This window comes from Anomalospiza imberbis, chromosome 15 (genome assembly GCF_031753505.1).
Source record: "Anomalospiza imberbis isolate Cuckoo-Finch-1a 21T00152 chromosome 15, ASM3175350v1, whole genome shotgun sequence".
NCBI lineage: Eukaryota > Metazoa > Chordata > Aves > Passeriformes > Viduidae > Anomalospiza > Anomalospiza imberbis.
The window spans coordinates 14,274,292-14,297,933 of NC_089695.1; the positions used below are offsets into that span (position 1 = coordinate 14,274,292).

Below are 23,642 nucleotides of genomic sequence, written 5' to 3' on the forward strand. Positions count from 1 at the left end.
GTGAGGGCTGGCAGGTGATGTTGGCAACATTGAAGTGATACTGGGTGGTGGAGTCAAGGTGCACTGAAACAGATTGTTGATGTAACTTTCCCTAAAATCAGCCCAGGGGTGTGAATTGTAATCAGCTCCTAACCCCTCCTGTTTGCCTTTGGAGCTGGGTATTTCAAAGTGTGTTCCTTGGTGTGTTGCTGGTACTGCAGTAACATTTATGTGTGTGCACAGCCTCATTTACAAATGCTTTGCATCTGGGTTTGCCCACCCTCCTCATGTGCTGACAGTTTTATACTGATAAGATAGTGGCTATTAATTAGTTTATTTTAAGAGCAGCCACGTGCTTGTCATTCCTTGTTGGGTCAAAATGCTCTGAAGTCACCCATTCCTCAGCTTAGTGTTTTAATTAAAAAGACTCTTAAAAGAGGGCGGTTCTGTCTCCCTCTGTTGCAGTCACGGCAAGTGTTAGTGCAGCAGTGTGCATCACTGCCGAGAGCATCCTCCACCCTGGCCTCACATCTATTAGCAAGAGTAAGCTAATGAGCAAAGAGCTGCTGGTGGTCACAACATCCAGTGTAAGGGCTTCCCAAAACTGCTGTAGGCTGACACAGAGAGATTACAAAAGGCCGCAGCCCCTGACCTCAATAAGGGCTTCAAAGGAAACTCCTGAAAAGTTTTTGCTGCCCAAAAAGGAAATTCTTCTGGTAGTGTAGCACTTTAATAGCCAAAACTACACCAAGGCTTCTGCTGACTCGGCAAAACAGTCTTTGTTTCGCATGTGAATGCTGTTCTGTAAAGTCTTTTTTTGCTCCATTTATTAAAAAAAAAAAAAAAAAAAAAAAAAAAAAAAAAAAAAAAGAAAAAAAAAAGAAAAGAAAAAAAAAAAAAAAAGACTCGAGGCTTGCAAGATGAAGGTACAGCTTACCCAGGCAGCCACCTGCAATGACCCAGCTGGGCAGGGTGTGAGGGCAGGAGCAGGGAGCAAGATCCACACAGGCACCAGTCCCTGTGATGGGCTGGATGCTGAAATCCCAGCTCCCAAAGAGAGAGAGGACAAGAGCATGTAGTGAAAGGACAAGAGGGGAATGGCTCCATGCTGAAAAAGTTGAGGTTCGATATTCGAGAGAAATTCTTGGCTGTGAGGGTGTTGAAGCCTTGGCACAAGTTGCCCAGAGAAGTTGTGGCTGCCCCATCCCTGGAAGGGTTCAAGGCCAGGCTGGATGGGATTCTGAACAATCTGGTCTAGTGGAAAGTTGATTGAGTGGCAGGAGGGTTGGAATTAGATGATATTTAAGGTCCCTTCCAACTCAAACCATTCCATGATTCTGTGATCCTATGTAGACCTTGCCTCAAAGAAAACGGTGGGGAAATCAGCAACTGCTCAGGGAGCCACATCTGCTGTGAGTCTGGCCCTGGAAGAGGAGCAGGGAAACCGTTCCAGGGGCCTCAGTGGGGCCCGGGTAGGAGGTGACAGTGCGATCCGACCCAGAGGCCTGCTCCGGGGAGAGGCTGCGGAACTGACACAGCACCTGTGCTGGAGCTCCGGCCGTTCCCTCCGCAGCTCTCGGTGCTGCCGGAGCCGGGCTGTGCTCCGTCGCACACCAGGTCGTTGCCTTTGCCCCAGCACCATTTGCCTCTTGTCAGGCTGCGAGTGCTGAAGGCAGAGGCAGACCCGCGCTCTGGCTGTGCGCTGGACCGTGCTCTGCTGGCCGTCATTCCCAGGGCCGGGAGCCGCCGCTGCGGAGATGCTGGGGGAGAGGGGAGACCGGGGCAGCTCATCCGGCCAGTGCACTTTGTGTCTAATTAAGTTGAAAACTGTCATCCTGTCTCTCCTCCCGCCTGCAGCCAGCCCGAGGTCTCGGCCAGGGGCCGTGGGCAGCTGACCCTCATTGCCACGGTTGCCCCGTGGTGCCGGGCAAGAAGCTCCCATCATTTTTCCAACTCTTTTTTGTTTGCAGGTATTTGAGATTTCCCATGAGCTGCAAGCCCCAGCACAGGGAATGGAAGGTGACGAGCACCTGGTGTGGTTCTCCCACATCCCAAAGGCAATGTCCATGGGACAAAGCTCAGGTATGACTGCCAGCAGTCAGCAACTCCCTTTGTCTGCCCAGTGCCACTTTCCTGGGAAGGAAAGTGGCTTTGTGACTGTTGTGTGTGTGTATGAGAGAATGATGGAAAATGGCCCAGCACCAGGTAGGGAAATTTATGCACCTCGTACTGGGCTGGAAAACCACTTGGAGGCCAGTTCAGGAAGCTCAAGGTGGAAGCAGACACTTCCTCATCTCCTTTACACACCTCAGGGGGACTTGGGAGCATGTGTTCTCCTGCCTGGAAGGTGGAGGGAGAAGGGGCAAACAGAGGCAGGTAGGGAGAAAACTGAACGAACCAAATTTCCTGGCTTTTAGGAATTTAACCCTTAGTGCTCTCCAATCCTGGATTTTGTTTGCAAATCAAAAATGGGGAAAGATTTTGGTAACCTTATAGTATCACCAACAGTTTGTTAAAAGACTAATTGCCAAGTAGCTTATGCATGTGGGACCATTAGTAATTCTGTAGCTATGCAAATTAAAACAGTGATGTATGATTTATAGCTTTAATAATGTTCTGAAGGCTCTTAAATTTTAATCACTTGCAACATCCTTTTTAATATTCAATTACTTTATTAACTAATTAGGTCACTTGCTGAAAAAGCACATAAGGCTGGTGCTATTTTAATATCAGCTGAACATCACAAAATACCTTTGAAATGGTGTAAATGGTTTATTTATTTTAAATAGATCATTAAGATGCCGTAATTAATCAATTACAGAAAAAAAGGCAAGAAATTGATAGATGCCAAATCACAATGGTAGTGGCTTCTCTGCTTACTTTATAAATGTTCACAGAGATGCTGAACTTGGTGAACATGGCCACTGAAGCACCTTCCTGGATAATTCGTATTCAGCTGAAGGGATAAGGTTTGAGATATGCTTGGTTCATTATAGATGCTTTCTGTATGGATTTAGCTTTCTGATTGATAAAAGCTCCACAAATGACCTTGAAAAGTGAAAGCACTTAAAAGGACAGCCCTCCTTTGCCTCGTGCTCTTTTGTCTGCCTCAAAAAAGATAAACCCATGGCAATCTGAGAGTGCTGCTGATGCTGGGCTGAAAGGGAGAGCTCCAGGGAGGGCACTGGGCAGCTCTTACTGACCAACCTGCTGCCCTCACCGTGTGCAGCCCTTGCTGCTGCCCAGGGGCTGTGGCAGCACAGCAGTGAACCAAGGAGAGAAAATTCCAGCCCGGCTGTAGTGCAGAGGTTTACACCTCCCCTCTACACCAAGCCTTGAAGTAAAATTTCAAGTCTCAGAAGTTAGACTTGTCACCAGGGCAGCTGCAACTCTGAAAGAGACTTTGAGTAATCTACTGTCTTAAAACTAAGGGTGAGACAAACACTCTTCTAGGAATTAAGTCAATCTTATTAACAGATTTTAGTTTAAATTATATTGATGTGATGATACAGAGTGCAAATTTTCTCTCTTGAGAAGCTGCTAGTAAGATCTGCAGTAATTACAGAGCACTCATCTTCCCATTTTAACTTCTCTTGCTTCCATTTTCTTGTAACAAAAACCTGTAAATCCAGGGGCAAAAAACTTTGTGTTACAATTTCTGCTAAACTGAAGACTGCTCTTTACACTTGAGCTGCACAGAAAACTACTCCAAATCTCAATTTAGAGAGTTTCCTGGGAACTGAAACATACACGGTGTAAGTCTGGCTCCAAAGCAGAGTCCAGGGAGGTACCAGACTGTTACTCCAGGTCCCCAAACCCAAAAATAAATGAAATAAATGCTGCCTCTATCCTAGGGGCACCTGCAGCCCAGCTCTACTGCAGCTAGCAGTGCCCTGTTCCAGTAGTGGGGCTTGAGCTGAAATAATGGATCTCCCTTAGGAAAATGCCACCTAGGTACCATTCCTCCACTGCTGCGAGCGGCCACTGCATGGGGTGACGATCTCTTGAAAGGAGGGACACACTGGACTAACACAGGCTGTGCAGAAAGGATGGAGAGCTCAAAAATAAATCCATTCCACATTTTATGGGAGCTGCCACAGGAAACAAAGGCACAGAACAACTGTAAGGTACCAAATGCTGGTACAGCTTGAGACAACATATCTGTGCCTTGGAACAAGCACAGATACAACTCTTGAGGGGTCAGAGATACCTGTACAGTCACACGAGGTCACTGTCACTGTTTCGAGGGGATTTATTTCACCCTACAACAATCCTTTTGTACAACACGGCTCAGGGGCTTTTCTGAGCTTCCTTACAAAGCCCCAGGTCTCAGTCAAATAGTGTGTTTTTATCACATTCCTGTAACTTCTCCCCAGTCATTTATTCACGTGAGCGATTCCTGCGTCGCTGCAATCATTTCTGTGGGAAACCCCACATCCTCCTGTGTCAGACCCAAATAGACACAACTGCTGCAGTAGCAAACCAAAGGCCACCGGTGCCTCCAACCCAACTGGTACCAGGAGAAATGAGGAGGCAAAAGGCAGCAGCAGCCACCCGCAGAGCTCGGCGGGCCCAGCCCTGTCCCTGCCCCGGTGCGGGAGCCGCTTTTCCGCCTTCTCCGCCGCGGAGCCGCCGTTAACCTCCCCGGCTCGATTCAATGTGACAGTGACACTTCACAGCACATTGCATCCAATCTCATTTGAAGCTGACAAAGATTGTTTCTGTTTTATATCTATTGGTTTATTAATGGCCTACAGCCTCTTAAGCAGATGCATATTCATTAGATAGCCAGCTGTTAGGAGGTTCCCAGATGTCGAAAGTAGCTCTGTCTTGGTATACATTCTTTTTTTTCCCTTCTCATGAAACAAAGTAATTGTAGCTTGATTAAAGAACCAGTTAATTACTGAGATGGTACCTTATGGCACAATTTAAAAAAAAAAGGTCTGGAAATTTGTGAGGAGTAGACATTTTTAAAAAGAGAGATGAGCTGAGCCTTTGCTGTTGTAGACACACAGGACTTACGTAGAAGTGGAGACTGGATTACTCCATGTAAAGGACCCCCAGCTGCAGAATCCAGGGATACACTGAGTTCTGCAAAGGCACCTTTCTTAATTTTCCCCATTCCGCAGATTTTTCTCTTACCTCTTGTCATTCCTTAGGTGAATAGTGGATGCAGAAACACATAAAAAATGAAAATGAGACACATCTCAGTTTTTAAAGGTCATTTTACTTGGAGAAAAAATAACTCCACGGCATCCCAGCTAGATAAAACTGTGACCAGATCATTGAACAAGCTGTAGAGATTGACCTACAAATTCCAGGAGCCATCCTTCTTGAGTCTCACAACATTAACCCAGCTCACCAAGAAGTCTTTGCAACTTCTTTGCTCAAAGCTCTGAAAGCAGCTTCCAGAAGCAGGGCTACCACCGCCACCCCCAGGAAGCCCTTTGCTCACGGAAATGTTTAAAACATTGAAGTCAGTTCCAAGTCCATGGGATCTGGGCACAAAAGGTTCCTGGGGATTGTGGTTTCTGGCTAACTGCACACAGCAACAACCCCACTCCGTCCCAAGAAGGAGCTGCATTTCCATCACCAGGAGAGGAAGAAGTGGTTGAAACCCTGAAACAACTGAAAGCCTAAAACAATTCTTAATTTTAGTCAGTGACACCTTGGAATTAAAGTTCTGAGGAAGGAAAAAAATTAAAACTAAAAATGCCTTCAGCGTTAAAAGCCTTAATCAGAAGCCAGCGATGGCAGTATAAAATGTCATCTGCTATGAGTGTGTTTACAGCCGAGCACAGAGGAACATGGAGGCAATTTTGTAGAGTGACTCCTGGAGCAAAGGCCTCTGAGAATAAAAGTGTCTTTAGATATTTGTTATCCTGTTATAGCTGGTATCACCTTGAGTATACAATGCCTGCCTGCATTATGTAAACACTCCATTGATAAATCCCTCCCCCACCTCCCCTAAGCTGTGTCAGACTGTTCTTAGCTGACAGACAGAGCTGAAACAGATGCTGCTATAAATACCCTTGTTTAGCTGTTTTGAATATAATTTCTTTTGTAGAACACGGTGGATGCTCTAGCTATCATTGAACTTGCACCTGTGCTGGAATTTATTACTCCTTTGTACACATAAAGATGCATTTTTTCAAATGATTCTATAAAAAACCCAAACAGAGGTGGGTTCTGCTGCCCTTTTCTCCCCTTCTGAAGTAGAGACAACCCTTACATAGGATTGCACTCATTTTAACTGAACTCTTTTGAAGTTTAGAAGCTACAGAATCCAGAGATGGTAAAGGTTTAACTCTCAGGACCAAACACAGTTAATTTACAGAATCATGTAATTCTATATATTGAATTCTATGTTTCTGTATACAGATATATCCAGCCAGCCAAACTCTTCTGGAGAGATACGGGTACAGCTGGACCTGGCTTCAAAAATGAAGAAAGCAGCTGTACAGCTGTACTAACATAGCAGCATGATTTTGGTTATATTCTAATTCTGTAATGCAGCAGTTGATAACTGGCAGATCTGTCCCCATTCACACAGTAGCTCATTTGTATTTTCAACCAGAAAGGTAATTTCTAGCTTAAGGATATTATTTTATTCAGACCTGAAATATCAGAGATGGAAACATTTTATGGTATTTATCTTAAACAAGTTCAACATTGTTTTAAGCAAGCACCCATTTTATATTAAGTCTTTAAATAAAGATGTAAACCACATTCTGCTAAACACTGCTACCCGTGATCTATGTGCTTGAGCTGGGGAGAAAACTTGAAGGCTCTCAGCACTGCAGAAAAGATGCACAGGGATGTACCTGGCCCACCTTCTAAAGCAATCTTTCCAGGGTTTCTTTTCTGATGTTTGTTTTGGTTTGAAGAACTTTGTTCTCACCCACCTGCAGAGAACCTGGCTGGCTGACAAAGCTGCTTCTCACACTCCACACACTCCCTGCTTCGTATGGAGGATATTGACCCATGGGATGAACAGAGATCAGGTCACTCCTGTGGCTGTTCCCTGAGCCAGGGCACCCTTGACTGAGGTGTAATTGGCACAACCACAAAGACCCACCTGAAGGGACCACATTTTCCACTGGAGTTACTCCAACCCCTAACAAATCTGCTTTGTTATCACCAATGTCAATTAGAACCGAAACCAAGGGTTCCTCTGAAGAGATGAGAACAACCTGAACAGGGACATGGTCCTTCAACTCAGAGCTGACTATTTCACTGGCCAAACCCACCTTAGAAGGACAGCATGAGGAACAGACTCATCCTATTCATCCCAAAACCTTCCAAGGAGGATTGAGAAGCACTGCACCAGCACAACAGGATAACAACACTGACTGCAGGTTTAGCTTTCCTCAGCCCCATCTCCCAGCCCTGGAAGGAGCTTCCTTCCCACCATAATTCTGCATACATTGAACCAGTCTGAGCCTTCCCATCTGTTCCAACGAGAGGGTTTGAAGATGATTATTCCAAATAAGTGTAAAGGTTTCAGAACAGGAACCAGAGCCATCTCTCCTACTCAGCCATTGAAGGCTGCCTTGATTACTTTGATGTAACAACACTTGAAAGCTCCTATTCTTTGAAACTAATTTAAACACATTGAATTGTTGAAAGATTAAAAACCGCAGTCAGCTAATTACACTCACTCTCATCTCTTATTCAGCAAATGAATCACTTTTCATTACCACTTAGCTGAAGTACATGAATTTCTGCCTAATTAGAAATGTTGTAGATGGAGCATTAGCAAGGCTGGAGCGGGTCAGGATATCTTGCCTGCTTCATTTTTAATTCCTAACGGTAGAGCCAGATAGGAAAGGCTTCAGATAAGAAGTCATTAAACAATTTTAAATTATTTATAAAAATTACTTTGCCCAAATTATAATTATTTTTTTCCCAAATGCTCTCATAAACGTCAAATGGAATGAAAGGAAAAGCAGCCCAACATTGATTTTAATGAACGTTTTAATGTTATGTATAACAGAACATTATGAATACAATGGAAACAAAGTTTTATCAATTTAATAATAAAAAAGAAATCCAACATAAGAAAAGGGAGGCAATAAATTTCATACCTATAGTATAGTGCTTATTCTTAACAATATTCCCAGCTTGTGAATATAACAATGTCTTTGTGTTCCAGATTCTAAAATCTTGATTCATGTGAACTTAAATGCAGAATTACAGAAGGAAAAACAAAACCCCCCAAAACCTAAATTCACTCTTTTGCTTTCAGTAAATCAGTAAAATCTTTGACTGCTACAGGTCTCCTTTATTAATATATATATATATTTTTTACTCCTCTATTGGATTCCACAGCTGTTAATGCCATATTTACACAAAAGAATCACCAAGTGTTGTATAAAAGTCAGGATCCAATGCCACTGGATTAAGTTAGGTTCTAGATTTACATCACCGAAGTGTGATTCACCTGCTGCTGCTGCCCTAAACCAGTGGCTCCTTAGGGACATTGGTGCTACAAAGGATGCCAAGTGCCACTGGAAAAGAACTCCAAGAAAGTGCATTTTCTGGAGTTTTCTGAAAGGAAATCTTCCAGCAGTCTTGGATAAAGCTTCTCCCAGACGTGCACGGGATATCAGTTGTAACATTAGAAGCACGTTAAGACCCCAAAAATTTGTTGAACACCAAATTGCTGAGAGAGGATTTTTACAATAAAAATTTGGGTAATACAGCAGTGTGGCTGGAACATTAGCAAAAGTGTATATACATTCCAGGTCCCTTTGAATTAGCCATAGTCACATATGTAAGCCATTTTTGGACAAAAATATATATTCTTATAAAAAACTGATCATAGTACTTGAGTGACTTCACAATTGTGGACTCAGTGGTAGTAAAAGGAATGATCCAATTATGACAAAGCGATCAGGGAGAGGGGGAAAAGAAAGTCAAAGCTCTTCAAGAAAAAAGAAAAGTATAAAATTAGATTCAAACATTTTTACCCAGTCCCCAATCCAGTATTCCATCAAGTCTCAAAGTTAAAATTGGTTCTTCTAAATAGGAAAGGTTTTTGATGGTCTTAATACAAATTATTTTGTAAAATCATCCAACACATTCCTTAGAAGAATCTCTGACCTCTCCAGAATTTGAACACTAGTTATTTCAACACTTAGAAAATAGCTTTTGGTTCTTTATGTAGACACTTTAACTGATAAAGAAAAAAAAAAATTGATCAGTGTTTCCCGTCCCTTCCCCAGCTATATTTGTGCAGCTAAAAATCCTTCATTCAGTCTGCCCATTTACTTTATTTTAATTTCATTTTATTTATTTATTTTACAATCTTTATTTGCTAAAATTGGCAAAATTTGCGAAGGCATCTTGCTTGGGTTGTACAGTCCCAGGAGTCAGAGAGGTCATAGCCACGTTGGGTACCCCCATTCCTATTGTGCCCATTCCTGTGGCCGGCACTCCCATGTTCATGCCCATCATTCCCTGGTTCATCATGGGCGTGGGGGCCATGGAGGCCATGCCCATCGTACCTGACATCACCCCGGGCACTGCCAGCCCCATGGGCCCTCCCAGCAGCGCGCTGCTCGGCGGTCGCACGGGCATCATGTTGGGCTGGGGGCTGAGGTTCACAGCTGCAAAGTTCTGTGTTATGACATTCATCGGTTGTTGCATATCTGCAGCGAAGAGAAAGAGCACAAAAAATCACCAAGTGGAACCTGGTCATACTGAAGGAGCTCATGTGTTTTAAGGAACTCGTGTGGTCACTGCTGTGAACATGGATATGATGGCCAGGCCTGCAGCTATTTCCTGATTTGGACATCAGCAGGAATTTCTTTACTGAAATGGTGGTGAGGCACTGGAAGGGGTGGCCCAGAGACATCTGGAGTCCCCATCCCTGGAGGTGCCCAAGGAAGGACTGGAGGTGGCACTCAGGGCTCTGGGCTGGGTGACAAGGTGGGGATGGGTCACAGGTTGGACTCGGCAATCCCTGAAGTCTTTTCCAACCTTAATGATTCTGTGATTCTGTTGCATTTGTTTCCCTATTTTATATGTGAAGACTCAAAAAATTTCTATAGAGGGTACGAATATCATTTTATACCAATAAATATTCTAGAGAAGTTCTAAAGATTAGGAAGCCCAAAGTCAAGATACAGCCATGGTGCAAACTCTACAGCAGAACCTGCACAGGCACAGCCTCCTGACACACCAATCTCCATTTAAAGAACACTTGTGTCACAATGTCACAGTGGTTTACGAAACAAGTGTGACTAAAGGAAGGAAAACAGTAGTGGACAGAAGACTTGGATCTCAGGCACAGCCTATGGAACACAGACAGGGCTCAGTGTGCGTAACAATGCAACCATCACTTACTCTGTTGCTGCATCATGGTATTAAGCGATGGCTGTTGGGGTTTGGAAGGCTGCATCCCAGGTACTAAATTGTCCAAACTGATATTTACACTGGGATCTGACCAAGTTGAGGGTAGAGTTTTGCTTGCATTTTTCTGGACCATCTCTGTCCTTGCATTATAAAGTGAGTTAGGCTTCGGCATCATTGGGTTCACACTTTGCAGAGGCTAAAAAAGAAAAGTTTGTTGGGATTCACTTAAAACTATTTACTGGCAGGAAACAGGACTAAACAAAAGGTACTTAGTTTTCCACAGGAGATAATAAAACCCCATGAAGCCTTGAACTTTAGCTCTTCCAAAGCAGGGCTGCCAAGTGCTGTTCCAGTTAGATTAGAAGAGTATTTGTAAGCAGAGGTCAAGTCCCACATCAACGTGGAGTGACCAGCAGCAGCCAAGTTTTGATCTCAAACATGCTGATTCTTTCCTCCTAATACCAAGTTGATCCATTACAATTTCCAAACCACTCTCCACTGCAGCAGGCACTTCTGTCTTTTGGAGAACAGACCAGTCCTTACCTCCACCTACCTGAGGCTGGAAACCTGTAACATTGTGTGGAGAATGGCCTTACACTACCAAACTCTACTGCTCCAAAAAAGCAGCTACACTTCCTAGAGCAACGAAGCCCATCTTCAAAAAGAGACTTTTCTGTTTAGGATGCAATTGAAAAAATTTTGACAAAATGCTGATCCCATCTGAGTGACCAGGTCTAATGCATTCCAGGAGAGGAATGGATTCATTTTCAAAGCTGTGGCTCAGGAGAAGAAGGTCATTAGCAGACTGTAGCAATAGCAGCATACCTGTGACCTGGACATGGGTAAACTGACGCCCATGGAACTGGAACTCATCATGGAGAAATTCATGCTTTGTGAGGCGGTCATGGTTGTCTGAGAGGGTCCCATCAAATCAAAAAGATCCATAGAATTGGAAGCAGATGAAGGCTGGCCTGGAGATGGCTGTGAGCCACTGAAGAGCTCTAGAGCTGGCTGCTGTGCTGTGCTGCTGAAGAGCTCGCCAGATGAAGCACTGGCACAAGGAGAAGCTTGGTTGAAGGCACTCCAATCACCAAAGTCTCCATTTCCACTTGTTGCTGTACCTGAAGAAAAGGCAACAGTGTGGGAGGAAGGAAGACAGAGAAGAAAGATGGGACTTAGAGGAAGGCACTGAGCAAATGCTGTATTCCATGAACTGAAACAAATGAGAGCTGATCTGTGTCCGTCCAGATTAACATCTGCAGGTAGAACCTCCATCTGGACATCATTCCCTCTCATGAATATTCTAACAATTTTAACAAGGTACGGAAGGAAACATGAAACACCCGTACACAGAAAGTAGATGTTTGATAAGATGGCACCTGTGGATGCCAGGCATGCAGGGACAGGTTTGTTTCAGTTGAAGTACAACTAGAAGATAACTTGGGGTAGACTGGAGACTACAATCAGAACAACACTGAGAACTTGGATAATATTGATCAACCTTTTATCTTGGCATTCTGATATTTGCAGAGAGAGCAGTTGTCGGGAACAAACAGCTGGATAAAGCAAATTCCATCATAAAAAAGACAACTACATACAAATTTGGTTGTATACAACTGTAGCTTTTTGTATAAAACCAGGCTGAGGGGAATAAAACCCAGAACTCTGAGAGCAGGTTGCCAGGAAAAGCTTATTTGAGGTGATAAGGAATAAGCACTTCCCATCCATGCAGTGCTCATGTAAAACACATTAGGTTCTTTAAATTTGATTCCTGAACTAAATGCCTTGATTTGAATCAATCATTTCTCTCAGCAGCAGCTTTGCTCAACTCTTGTAGTTCATCCCTTAAATGCTGTTCCATTTCAATAGATGGGGTTTCTGGAGACAAGTGTTTAAATCAGAAGACAGAACTCCGATCTCTCTCTCTCTCTGTATTTCTCTGTGAAGGCAGAGCCAACGGCATGAGCTGTTTGTAGACACCTGCAAGGGCACCTCTTCAGCATCACAGATGTTGTGACATAAACCAGTGAACTGAGAGCGTGTCAAACCTTGGAGTCAAACAGGAGGAGCTGTTCCCTCCCTCAAAACACGTGTTTCCCTATTAACAGGGAAACTTGATTCACAGCACTGATGGGGGAAGAAAAGCTTAAAACAGCATTTGCAGAAGATGCTGAATATAAAGCAACACCATTTGAACATCTCACAGGCTACACAGTGAATCACACTCCGAGCTTGGGCCACTGGCCAGCTGAGCTTTTTGATTCTCCCACTGATTCACTTTTGGTACTTCAGCTACATCACAAACAACAGTGCTGCCATAGGAAATAAACTCTGAGCGCTGGTGAACATTTAAATAATCTCCCTGATTTCTTTAGCTGACTGAACAAAGACTCAAACACGCAGAGCTGGGGCAGATGAAACCAGTGCCAGTTTCTATTTCCTGCCCTATGCAATGGCTGCTTCCATGATGTATTCCACCCACTCACGGGCAACTGCAGCAGTCTTTAACACTGTGTAAATATTTATCAGTGTACACCTTCAACCTTTAGTCATCTCTCTTTACCAACACATTACAATTTAAAGAAAAATAGAAGAGTAAATTTGTTCACAAATTCCAAGTATAGCCAACAACTTCAGTGCATGAAGTGGGCTAATATTCATTAGCTCAGGGCCTTACTAGAACATTTGCTTTGATCTTCCTCACAAAGAGGCACTATATTAGGATGTTTCAATTAGTATTACATATTAAAAATTAAAACCTACTTTAAATATTCCTGATAGATAAGTAAATGCTGAGTGTGCTTCTTCTGTGTTCAGACCTGTGCATTGAGCACCAATAATGGAAGAGGGGGTAAAAGGGAGATGGTTTTGCCCCTTCAGTAGGACTTCAAAGATGATTAATCAAGAAGGAAAAGATTTCTAGAGGGGCTTACACTGTTCAGGAATGATTAATAATTTCACAGGACTCCTTGTCCCTTGCATAATGGTGATTGGAATAGATTAATCATGTTAATGCAGATAAAGGATTATATCAATTTAGACTGTATTAACACAGGAGTTATTTGCATAGTAGGCAGCTTTGTGTTTGCAAAACAACTTGGGTTTGACTGTGAAAGCTTGTAAAAAACCAGAGCAGTTCTTTCCCACCAAGTAAACTGAAGGTCTATTAAGTAATCTAGGCCCAGCAGAGCCTTCCCAACACAGCAAAATAAAGGAGGAGATGGAAACATGCTGACTAAAAGCTGGCTCCCAGGCAGATTTGCTGCTCAGCCTCCTTGCTGATCTTTTCTCACTTTGTACCTGATCCTGCACCCTGGCTGAGAGCCCCTCACCACAAACATCTCTCCTGCTCAAATTAACTTCACAAAGAACAGCCAGCCAGCTCTCTCCACTCCAGGGCTATCTGCAGCCCTGTAGATCCCACAAAAATTCCACCAAAGGAAAATAGATCACTTTAGGAGGTTTCCAAACATATTTTATTGATTTCCAGTCCAATTTTAAGGGAAACCTTTTCAGATGGTGGTCATGTCTCCTGATAAGCTTGTCCTGTCTGCAGGTAAAATGTCTGCACATGCACTGAGCCAGGCTGCATCTTCCTTCCTCCCAGAGCACTTGTGGTCCAGTTACACACACACTTTACCCTGGAAAGGGAAGGGACTTTCAATAATGCCACATGGCATCTCTTGCCCTCCTTCCACCCTTCAGCAGCACTGCAGTCCCTAAACCAATCCTACCTTGTGATGATGGGAAACTCGCTGAAGCAGCGGGCGAACTAAAATCAGCAAATCCTCCAAATGGGTCACTTGATCCACCTAGGAAGAGAGGGAAGTCAAAGCTGTTACAGGACTGTGCAAAGATGCACTGCAACAACTGCATGTGGGATTTATGAAGAAAAGATGTTTTGCACTTGACATGATGCATTTATTGATTCTGCTCCCTAAGTCAGCTCTGTTTTCCTGTTCATCCCCACACTATGTTTATACAAGCCTGAGAAACAATAAACTGGATTATTTCCAACTGCCTTGCAGATCTTGCAGTTTTGTTTTCCATGGGAAGAACTAAAACATGCAAGTTTTTGTCACCTCTAAAAATAAATTCTGAGATATTAAAAATATTAACAAGTTTTTAACTGGGGAGTGATGCTACTAGTATGGCACTTTGTAAAATTAAAAATTTGGAAGCACAAAATAAAAAACCAACCATTGTTATTGTATAAAAGTTAATTTATTATGCTTCCTATGAAAAATTACATGTCACCTTATATTTAGTTTTTGTGTTACTTAAAGCATGAATGATTCTGCAATGATCTTGAATTAGGATTTCAGGGACAGAGCTTGCATTTGTGTTCATTTTTTTATAAGTTTGCTTCCTTTCTACAGCAAGAACATTAAGTTGTCCAATGAGACATTCATATACAGCATATAAATTATTGACTTCTGAATACAGCATAGTAACAAATTTTTCACTAAAAGATACAGCCAAGGTATAAAAGCAGATGATTTAAGAACCATATTGTAAAGCTGATTTTTAAAATAAACTCAGGAAAGTTATAAAAATCACCTAGTTATGGTTGGTACTGTTTTTAAGCAGGTATTCCACTGACCAGAGGAAGCCAAGAAGTTGACCTTATTTGTTTGTCCTTAAAGATTTCACCTCCAAGCAGTCCCACCCTCAGAAGAAGCTGCAGCAGTTCAATTATTTTGCTTTTAGTGTTCTGCGTACATTATATAGGTTACATCACAGCTGCTTAGCCTGCAGTGCTTAGGAGGCAGCCAGGTGGGACTGGAACATCTGTGCTGCACTCAAACACCACCAGGGACAGCTTCCAACATCTGGTGCCATTTCGGAATTGTCTTATCGCTGCAAGACATTCTGCCCCATCTGCTACTCTCAACTGGGTTAATTAAAGCAGAACCATCTCCTTTTTAATAAATGGCCAGCAGTAATAAAAGGAACCATTCACTTCCTAATACATGTGTACTTGTATTTCTTTTTAATGTTATTTTACTGTAGACATTGCCAGGAAGGCGACTGTTCTTCCAAGGGGAAATGTCTTCTTGCCGAGCGCGTAGTGAAGGATATAAAACACGAGCAGAGAATGCAAGGATGGTCTCTGTATTTTCAGACACGGCACTACAGAAGCTCTTTCAACACGTTTTTTAAGAAGGAAACAACTTCACATGAAGTTAAGGAATTTCTTCAATACAAATTCTGAAGTGATTTAATAGACAACTCATGTGTGTTTATAGACATGCTTTATTCTGACACCCAAGAATGAAAAGGGACAGTGAAATATCAAACTAAAAACCTGATCTGATTCTGTTTACCCTGTCTACTGCAATGAACATTTTCAAGTGTTTTTTCCCCACTTATGTGCCTACAGAGTTCAGAACAGGTTAATGATTTGAGAGTTTATATGCTGAATGAGAAACACAGATGACACACTCCTGACCACATGCTCAAAGGAAAAAATAAAAATCAATGTTCCCTGCTACACCCATTATCCTTGGGCTGCCTGACAGTGCCTAGGGATTAATTTAATTTTAAAAACAGAACTAGGTTCAAACCCAAAATAACCCCTTAACATCTTTGGTCAAGTTTAACTTTTCCTCCCCATCTCTTGCCTGTTTTCAAGTGAGTTTCAGAGAGAGGTGACAGAGATTAAGCTGGATGCAGTAACTCTCTAAAGAAAGGTTGAAGAACCTCAGCTCAGTTACACCAAAAAATCCTCCCAGCAGGTCTAACCAGGGATTTTACATCTTCTCTTTTATGGCAAACAAGCATCCCCTCACATACAAACTGTGTTGCTCCAGCAAAGAGTAACACTGAGCCCAATCAACCCTTTCACATCTCCGCACCTGAAAATACACAGATAAGCAAACCCTAAGTTCCCTGAATTGACATCACTTCCCTGCCAGTTCCTTCACAGGACACATCAAAGGCTGCATTTGACCCTTTCCCTCTGCCTTGCCTGACACTGGGAATGTTCCCACAGCCTGCGCTGCAAGGAGCAGTGGTCATAACAAGTGACCTGCATGTGAAGGACAGTGCTAATCTTCTCAACGTGAGCAAGCCTCAAAGATTCCCATATGAGATCTGCCACTACAAATGAACCCTTTCCATCTGCCTGCTCGGGTCAGCAGAGGTTATTTAGCAGGACAGCTGGTAATGTGCCTCATCGCAGCACCATTTCTAAATGCTGCTTTGGAAAAAGGAGAAAAAAAGATTAAAAAAAAAAGAAAAAAGGCTGACTACAGCAATGAGCCGAACTGATGAAAGATTTAAATACACTGTAATACAGAAGCTGCCATAGTTCTGTTTGAAATATGGGCAGGTTCATTTTGAAGTGGAAACATCTATTCACAATGAGATCTTATTTTTATAAAAATCAAAACATACACACTGTATATAAAACAAAAAAGGTTCCAAACCTTTCTGCCCTAAGAATTAGGTTAAAAATAATTCAGTTTTGACTTGGTATAGTGGTTCTGATCCAGGATCTTAACTTTCATGGAACTGTGGTAACCCTGGTGTACAATGAACACCTTTATACATGAAATTAAAAAGTAGGAAATTGAATAAAATCAAGTTGTTCCTTAAATTTATGCATTTGTGCATAAAAACAGACACATGAAATTACTTTTATTTTTAATCTGTAGGAATTAACTCATTTCAGAACAGACATAAAACACTATTTTCCCAAAAATAATAGCGAGCCAAGTTTTAAAGATCTACACAAAATAAGAAAGAAAATATTAAGATAGATGTCTGATAGTAAATGACCACAACAGTTTCCCTCCGCTGCAGTAGTTTTGATATATTTTATAGTGTATTAAACACTTACAGAGGTAGGGTAGTGATGGAAGGAATCACACAGAGCGGTCAAAGCTTTGGTCACACAGGACCATCAAATCCCTGGTGTGACCCTACAACACCCCCAGGAGTGGTGTACCTTCACACAGGGGTGAGTGAGACCAGTCCTTAGAGATGCCTGACTGCAGCCACAGGGCCACACTCGTGGCCTCCAGCCACTCTGAGCTGCCATTCCTTGGTGCAGCCTGAGTCATTTCACCTTGTCCTTAAAGCAAGGGCCCAGCAGACGCTTGGCTCGGTGAGATTCACACAGCCCTCTGGTGCCAGCACCAGCCTGTCCATCAGGGGACATCCCTCATCTGCAATGGGAAGGTCTCAAAGGTTTCTCTCTAGGAAATGCTCATATTTATTTGCTACTCAAAGTGGTCTCACGTTCCAGTTCACTTTCTCCCAACTGTGCCATCAGACCACAAGTGCACAGAAGTTGTTTTTCCATTCCATGCCACCACTAACCCATTGATACCAGAAACCTGTAAGCACAAGAACAAGTCTGAATTTCAAGTCTTAGGTTATGAAAAGCAAAGCAGCAAACCTCTGAACTCCTGCCCCATAGGAATGCACTGAAATTTAACACACTCCTGAAAAGAATCTGCATTTTGGGAGCATAAGGGTAAGTCCATGTGAAGATTAACAGATTTGCTACACATTTAAAGAGTGAAGGATATGTTTTAAAATGAGTAATTTCACTTTTAGGTAGCAATTTCTTTTTGGTTCTAGGGTTTGGAACAACCAAGTGCCAAGAGAAAATAAGACAAAGAAACAAATTTGCCATATACCCCAGATGAAAGCTTCCATGAAGATTATCCATCTCCACCTGTCCAGCCTTTGAACTGCACTATGAGAAATGCTTGAATATGAATGGATTGCACTTGCTTTTAGAGTTAATTATAAATAACTGTATTACATACACAGTTTCTGACAGAGTGATCTAGCAGTTAATCTTTGTGCTCCTAACATTTATTAGTCCCATGCAATAGCCCACACAGTACCTTGCTACAAAGGGTTCTTTCTAGGCAGTTTTGCATTTTTTCAAGTATTCCTTTCTCAATTTATCTACTTTAACTTTATTCTAGCAACAAACAAGCTTCTCATCAGAACTGGAAGAGACTCCAAACCTACCTGTGGAAGCTGGCTGGCTGGCTCCGTCAAATAACAGGTCCACCAGGTCATTAGAGGACTTGCTGCCAGAGGGGACAGCAGCCTGGAGAAGAAATGGCACCAGATCTCAACTCATGATGTCATTAATCAATCAAATGACATTAAGAAGTTTTCTGGATTTTTTTTTTGAAGGATTTTGTTTGCTTTGCTTTGAAGATCTGGCTTTAAAGCCAACAATCATGTGGCTAAATGTGAAATCAAATAGTGAAAAACTAAAGGCTCATAAGTTTTTATAACTGAAGAATTTAGTAAGTTTTCAGTAAGTGGGCAGCTCCATAGAATCTTTAACACTTCATGCCAAAATTCTCTTTGCTGTCCTCAAGAGAGCAAAACATGCTAATGACTATATTTAAAAAATTCTACACCTTAAAGCAATCACAATTAATTACAATTATACTGTTCCACAACTGTGATAAACGAAACATTTTTGCTAGAACAGCTCCCTTGAAGGCTGCATCACAAAACCTACTATAAATCAGAAATTGTCTTAGAGGATAGAAGAAAACAGCTTCCAAAAATGATGTGCTGTCCTGCTGTCTCACCTTTGTCGTAGGCTGTGCAGGATGAGCAGCAGAGTTCTGCTCTGGACTTGCTTTATCTCCTGTGTAATGAGCTGCTGCTCCCAAGTCAATGGTTTTTGAAGGATTTGCTGAGCGTTTCTGTCTGATGGTGGTAATTTCTGTAGCTTGTGCAATATGTATGTGTTTTGTTGTCACAGTCTCCTCTTCATCTTTAAATTCAGCTTTGGGAGATTTGCCTCTTCTAGATTTTTCCTCATCACTGTCACTAGAAAAACAAAAGTGATAGCACAGCATTTGTGATGGACTTCTCAGTTCCTTGAGTGGACGTTTGGCTTAAGCTACAAGAGTTTTGGTTACTGCAGTTTCTTGTAGCAACAGTTCATGATAAAAATGTTGCTTTTTCCTACATTTGAGAGAGGAACTGTTCCACCCTTACATAACACATCACACCACATAGCATTGCACCTGTTGTACAGACGCAGTGGAGAAAAGTGGGTTATTTTGTTAAGCATGAACTGCAAGTCCACAACAGAGGATAATAGGAAATCAGTGTTTAAACCAGCACACTGAGTCACCTTCTGACAGGAACTCCCCCACACATTATGTAACACTTCAGCAACAGAAAGTTAAGTCGGCAGGTGTGTTCAGTACTTACACCAAGAAACAAAGCAACGAACCACATTCTGTACTGTCTTTTGGGTTTACACAACTCCATTTGTATTTCAGCTCATTTCCTTTTCCAGGGAAACAGGCTTTCATATTCTTTAAGATGTTTGTGGGAAGAGACTGCTTACAGAATTATGCAATGCAATGTTACCATTATCAGAGCACACACAGTTGTTCTCAAAATCTAAAAGAATAAAAGTATCACCCTTTTAGGCAAAAACTTTTTAGGTGTTGTTGCACACTATTTCATTCATTTCTTACATTTTCTACTTTTGTATTTTAAGTCTTTCACAAAGGAAGTAATTGGCCCCCACCACCACTCATGTTGCCTGTTACCATCAGGATTTGTACGTAACAGTGAGAACTGCCGCAGAGAAAGCTTAAATACATTGGAATGTATTTTGAAATCATAATTCCCTTAGCAACAGAGTTGAAAGTGGAAGGGTTTTATATTTTAATAATGCATTAGAACACTAAAACTGAAAAATTTAAGAAAGGCTGTCCGTTTGTCAGAGGGAATGTGACAGTAACTGCAATATACTCTGGGGGGGAGCCTTTGTTCTCTGCTAACAATAGTGGCTTTTTGGGAACACGTTGCATGTATCATTTCCTCTGTGCATGTTACCTGCTCACCACTGGAGATGGCTCAGTTCAGTAACATCACTCAACACAAATGCTCACTCCCTTTTGCAATTCTTTTACTGTTAAAAAGAAATTGTACAGCTGCTGACCAACCAGCAGCTCCTGGCATTGGCCTGAGCCAGCCTTTCAGAGATAAGGGAGCTCAAATGGCATCATTTAACTTTATCACTTCAACCCTGCAGGGAGAGGCCAGCCCTGCTGCCCCACCTGCGTGCACAGAGGGGACCCCAGAGGGGACCCCAGCCACACCTCCACCTGTGACATCAGGATTTTAACAGGAGCCTCCAGAGCAGAGGGATCTGCACATCATCATGGTGTACACAGGACATCCATGCCAAGGGCCCCGGAGGAGGGTGGAGGATACTGCTGGAAGCATCCAAGACCAGGACGACACAACTAAGGCTCAGTCTGTCCATGTATTGTATTTAATACCTGCAATGCATTTCTTGTCCACACTACAGAGTCCAAGAATATTTTATGGGCTGAGGAAACAAGTGACAAGCAAAGTCTGATTGATACAGAACTTTTGTATCTCAATCTCACTAATGCAAGAATGAAAAAAGTCAGTCTTTGGTCATATACAGCAAAATAAATGACTAAAGGCTCTGAGGGAAGACATTAAACATATATGCCAGAAAGGAGACTAAATATTACAAAATTCAATTTTCTTTGACAACCTGTACTTCTTCCAAACTGTCTCAGGAGATCCACTTTTTATTTTTCTTTAATGGTCACATTAACAACAAAAAAAATTCACAGATGAATGTTCTCTCTAAGTGTGTTTACTGTGCTCAGTAAAATTGCAGTGCTTCTTCTGAGAATTGCCCACAGAACTTAAAAATAAAATTACAGCAATGTACCAAATAATTAAAAAACTTCTGCAAAGAAAGTATATAATTACAACTTTGAGAAATCAGAGTATGGACACATGTTCTTTTCCTTTGCCTTAAGTTTTTTGTAGTCAGGGTTTTTTTTAAACAACCTTTAAGAAAACAAAACCAGTATACTAAGACTTTAAGTATATCTAAATTACACCCCAATATAAAAGCCATTCTTTAGATAAAAGTTGCCTTTAAACATGGCTGTTGCCTCCTTTCAGAGGAGTACTGGAAGCTTTGCTTCCTTTCTATTCTGTTACCTACATCAACCTGAGTACTGGAGAAACAAGGATTAACAGTTTTAAGAATTCTTAGGAAAAATGCAGTGTTTCAGAAGCACCTCTGTGTGTCTGCAGGTAATTCAGAAATAAGATTTTCAGTGTGCAGTGCTGGACTCGCGACAGCAGCTGGTTTATTCATCTAAGAACTAACAAGCACTAAGAAAGAAAACCAGAGGCTTTCCCACCCCAAAGGGGTATGGCTTGTGGTTTTCACCACTTGCACAGGGATGTATTACTGGAAAAAAGAATCCATTTCCCCTGTAACACTGTTAGAATATTTTATCTAAATTAAAAAAAAAAAGGCAGCAGACTTGGCTTCTCCAAATCTCACTGTGCAAAGCAGTTGCACTGAAATCTACTGTACACTCATCATTTTGGATCATTTAGCTCTCTGCTAAAGTTCTTATTTCCTTCAAGCATTTTTTTCCATCTATGCAAGCCACTGGCTTTGCAAGTAAAGTCAGAAATCCACAAGTTTGGCCAAGTTCTTCTGGTGTGTAAAGACCATGGCTTCCAAGTTTTATTGGCCACAGGTAAGATGTGTAAGACACATTTATTCTTTGTGCTTCAAGGCTTTTATTGGCTTTACAGTACTCAAGCAATAATGGTTTATAAAGTTATTAAGACTGAAACAATAGAACATAACAGCACATTTGCCAGCTGAGTGAGTATCACCATTTAGTCACTTTTCCAAGTGAAATGGCAACTTAATTGTTATTACATGGCAGCAGGCTACAAATAAGCCAGTACATATTTGGCACTTTTTTCTACAAAAAAATTGCTGAAGTGTGAAAACACAAATGCAGAGATTTCACGAGGCATTTACAAAAGAATGTTATTTTGAGCCTAAGTTATATGATAATTAAAATTTTATGCCACCTTCAGCTTTAATATTTCAATATAGTCTTTTGCTAATAGAGCATGCACTAAGGCATGTATTTACAGTATCCTTAAGGATAAATACAGACATTCTATAACCATCTGTTCAATCTTCTTAGGTCCTCTGATGGCTTCTGTAGAAACAAACCTCTTCACTCAAACCCTTGGATAAAATCCCTTCCATGGTATTTGATCCCCATGCCAAGATTAGAGAAAAATAAATTTCAGACTGGGATTTAAAGCAATGTTAGAGGAACTGAAATGCTGCAGCCTGAATTCCTTCTTACAGCAGAATAACCTGCAAGCAAAGTGCCTTTGCTCATGTATGTCCCAGAATTTCCTCTTTTTATTCTGAGTGCCAAGTTTATCACTTTTATAAATTTTGAGACAAAAAAAACCTGACATAGACCAAAAAAATAGGAGAAAAATCAAACAGAAGAGACAGGGTTATAAGAGCAAAGCAAAAATGTAAAATGTCATATTAGCCAGAGAAAAAGAGCAGTGTAACTTGGGGCAGAGATGTACAGTGGAGAAGTTGTCAAAATAAGCTGCTTTTGCTAAAGATTAGACTTCAGAAAGGACTGTCTGCACCACTGAAAATCACAAGACTTTATCCAGCACAAGTAAGAGACAGGAGCCATTCAGAAATAAAACAAAGGAAGTAAGATTAAAAAAAAATGTTTACTGTACATCCCCTATGTGAAACGTGGCTGGTGAGATCTGCAGACATCATGGGACAAGTTGCTTTTGAAAGATAAGTACAGGAATGCACACAGAAATGTACCATTGTTACATGTGAAGTTGTTTACTTTTCTTCTGATCCCTTCTCTTTGTAGTCCATTGATATTAGGTTCTAAGAGAGAACCCTGATGTGTGCAAAGAATACCAGTTTTATGATTTATTAATGCCCCAGCAAGAGGACCACATGGGCTTTCCCCCAGAAATGCTGCCATTATTATTATTTTTTTGTTTCCGTGCAAAATTGTTTCAGTTTTGCATCACAGAGATGTGTGCAAGTGTATGTTCATGTTCATATACATGTGTGACTATCTAAAGATAATCTTGTAAAAAATATTAATCAAATCTCAGGGCAAATTTGATTTTTCAGTTGTTTCCCAAAAGGGAATAATTTCAATATACTTGAGCACCTTCTCTACAGCAATTTCAGATTCTGTTAAGTACAAACTTGATCTCCAGATAATTAAATTCAATGCACCTGTTGAAGTGTGACAGATGTAAAGTTCTTTCCGTAGCCAAAGCAGGGTAGATTTTCTCCCTTACTGAAGAAATTTAATGACCAGATGTAAAATACAAGAATTTTCCTGAAAAGCCTCAACTGAAATTGACTTTTTTTTTTTTTTTAAGAAATCATCCGCAGGCTGTTCTTCCTGAGACCCGCTCAGGGA

At 41.6% G+C, this 23,642-nt stretch overlaps 1 protein-coding gene and 1 long non-coding RNA gene across 2 annotated transcripts in view; one reads left to right on the forward strand and one right to left on the reverse strand.

Moving 5' to 3' along the window:
• Nucleotides 1–1,631: 1,631 nt before the first annotated feature.
• On the forward strand, nt 1,632–8,763 carry LOC137483152 (uncharacterized). Its single transcript, XR_011004364.1, has 2 exons — nt 1,632–2,076; nt 6,371–8,763. It is a non-coding gene; the product is annotated as an uncharacterized lncRNA (long non-coding RNA).
• CLINT1 (clathrin interactor 1) overlaps nt 7,939–23,642 on the reverse strand; it is a 46,128-nt gene continuing 30,424 nt past the window's right edge. Inside the window, exons 7-12 of the mRNA XM_068206024.1 lie at nt 18,912–19,155; nt 18,331–18,412; nt 14,073–14,150; nt 11,164–11,459; nt 10,330–10,534; nt 7,939–9,632 (exon numbers count right to left, since the gene is read on the reverse strand). Coding sequence (XP_068062125.1) covers nt 9,292–9,632; nt 10,330–10,534; nt 11,164–11,459; nt 14,073–14,150; nt 18,331–18,412; nt 18,912–19,155 — 1,246 coding nt within the window. The 3' untranslated portion in view covers nt 7,939–9,291. The remainder of the gene's footprint in view (nt 9,633–10,329; nt 10,535–11,163; nt 11,460–14,072; nt 14,151–18,330; nt 18,413–18,911; nt 19,156–23,642) is intronic.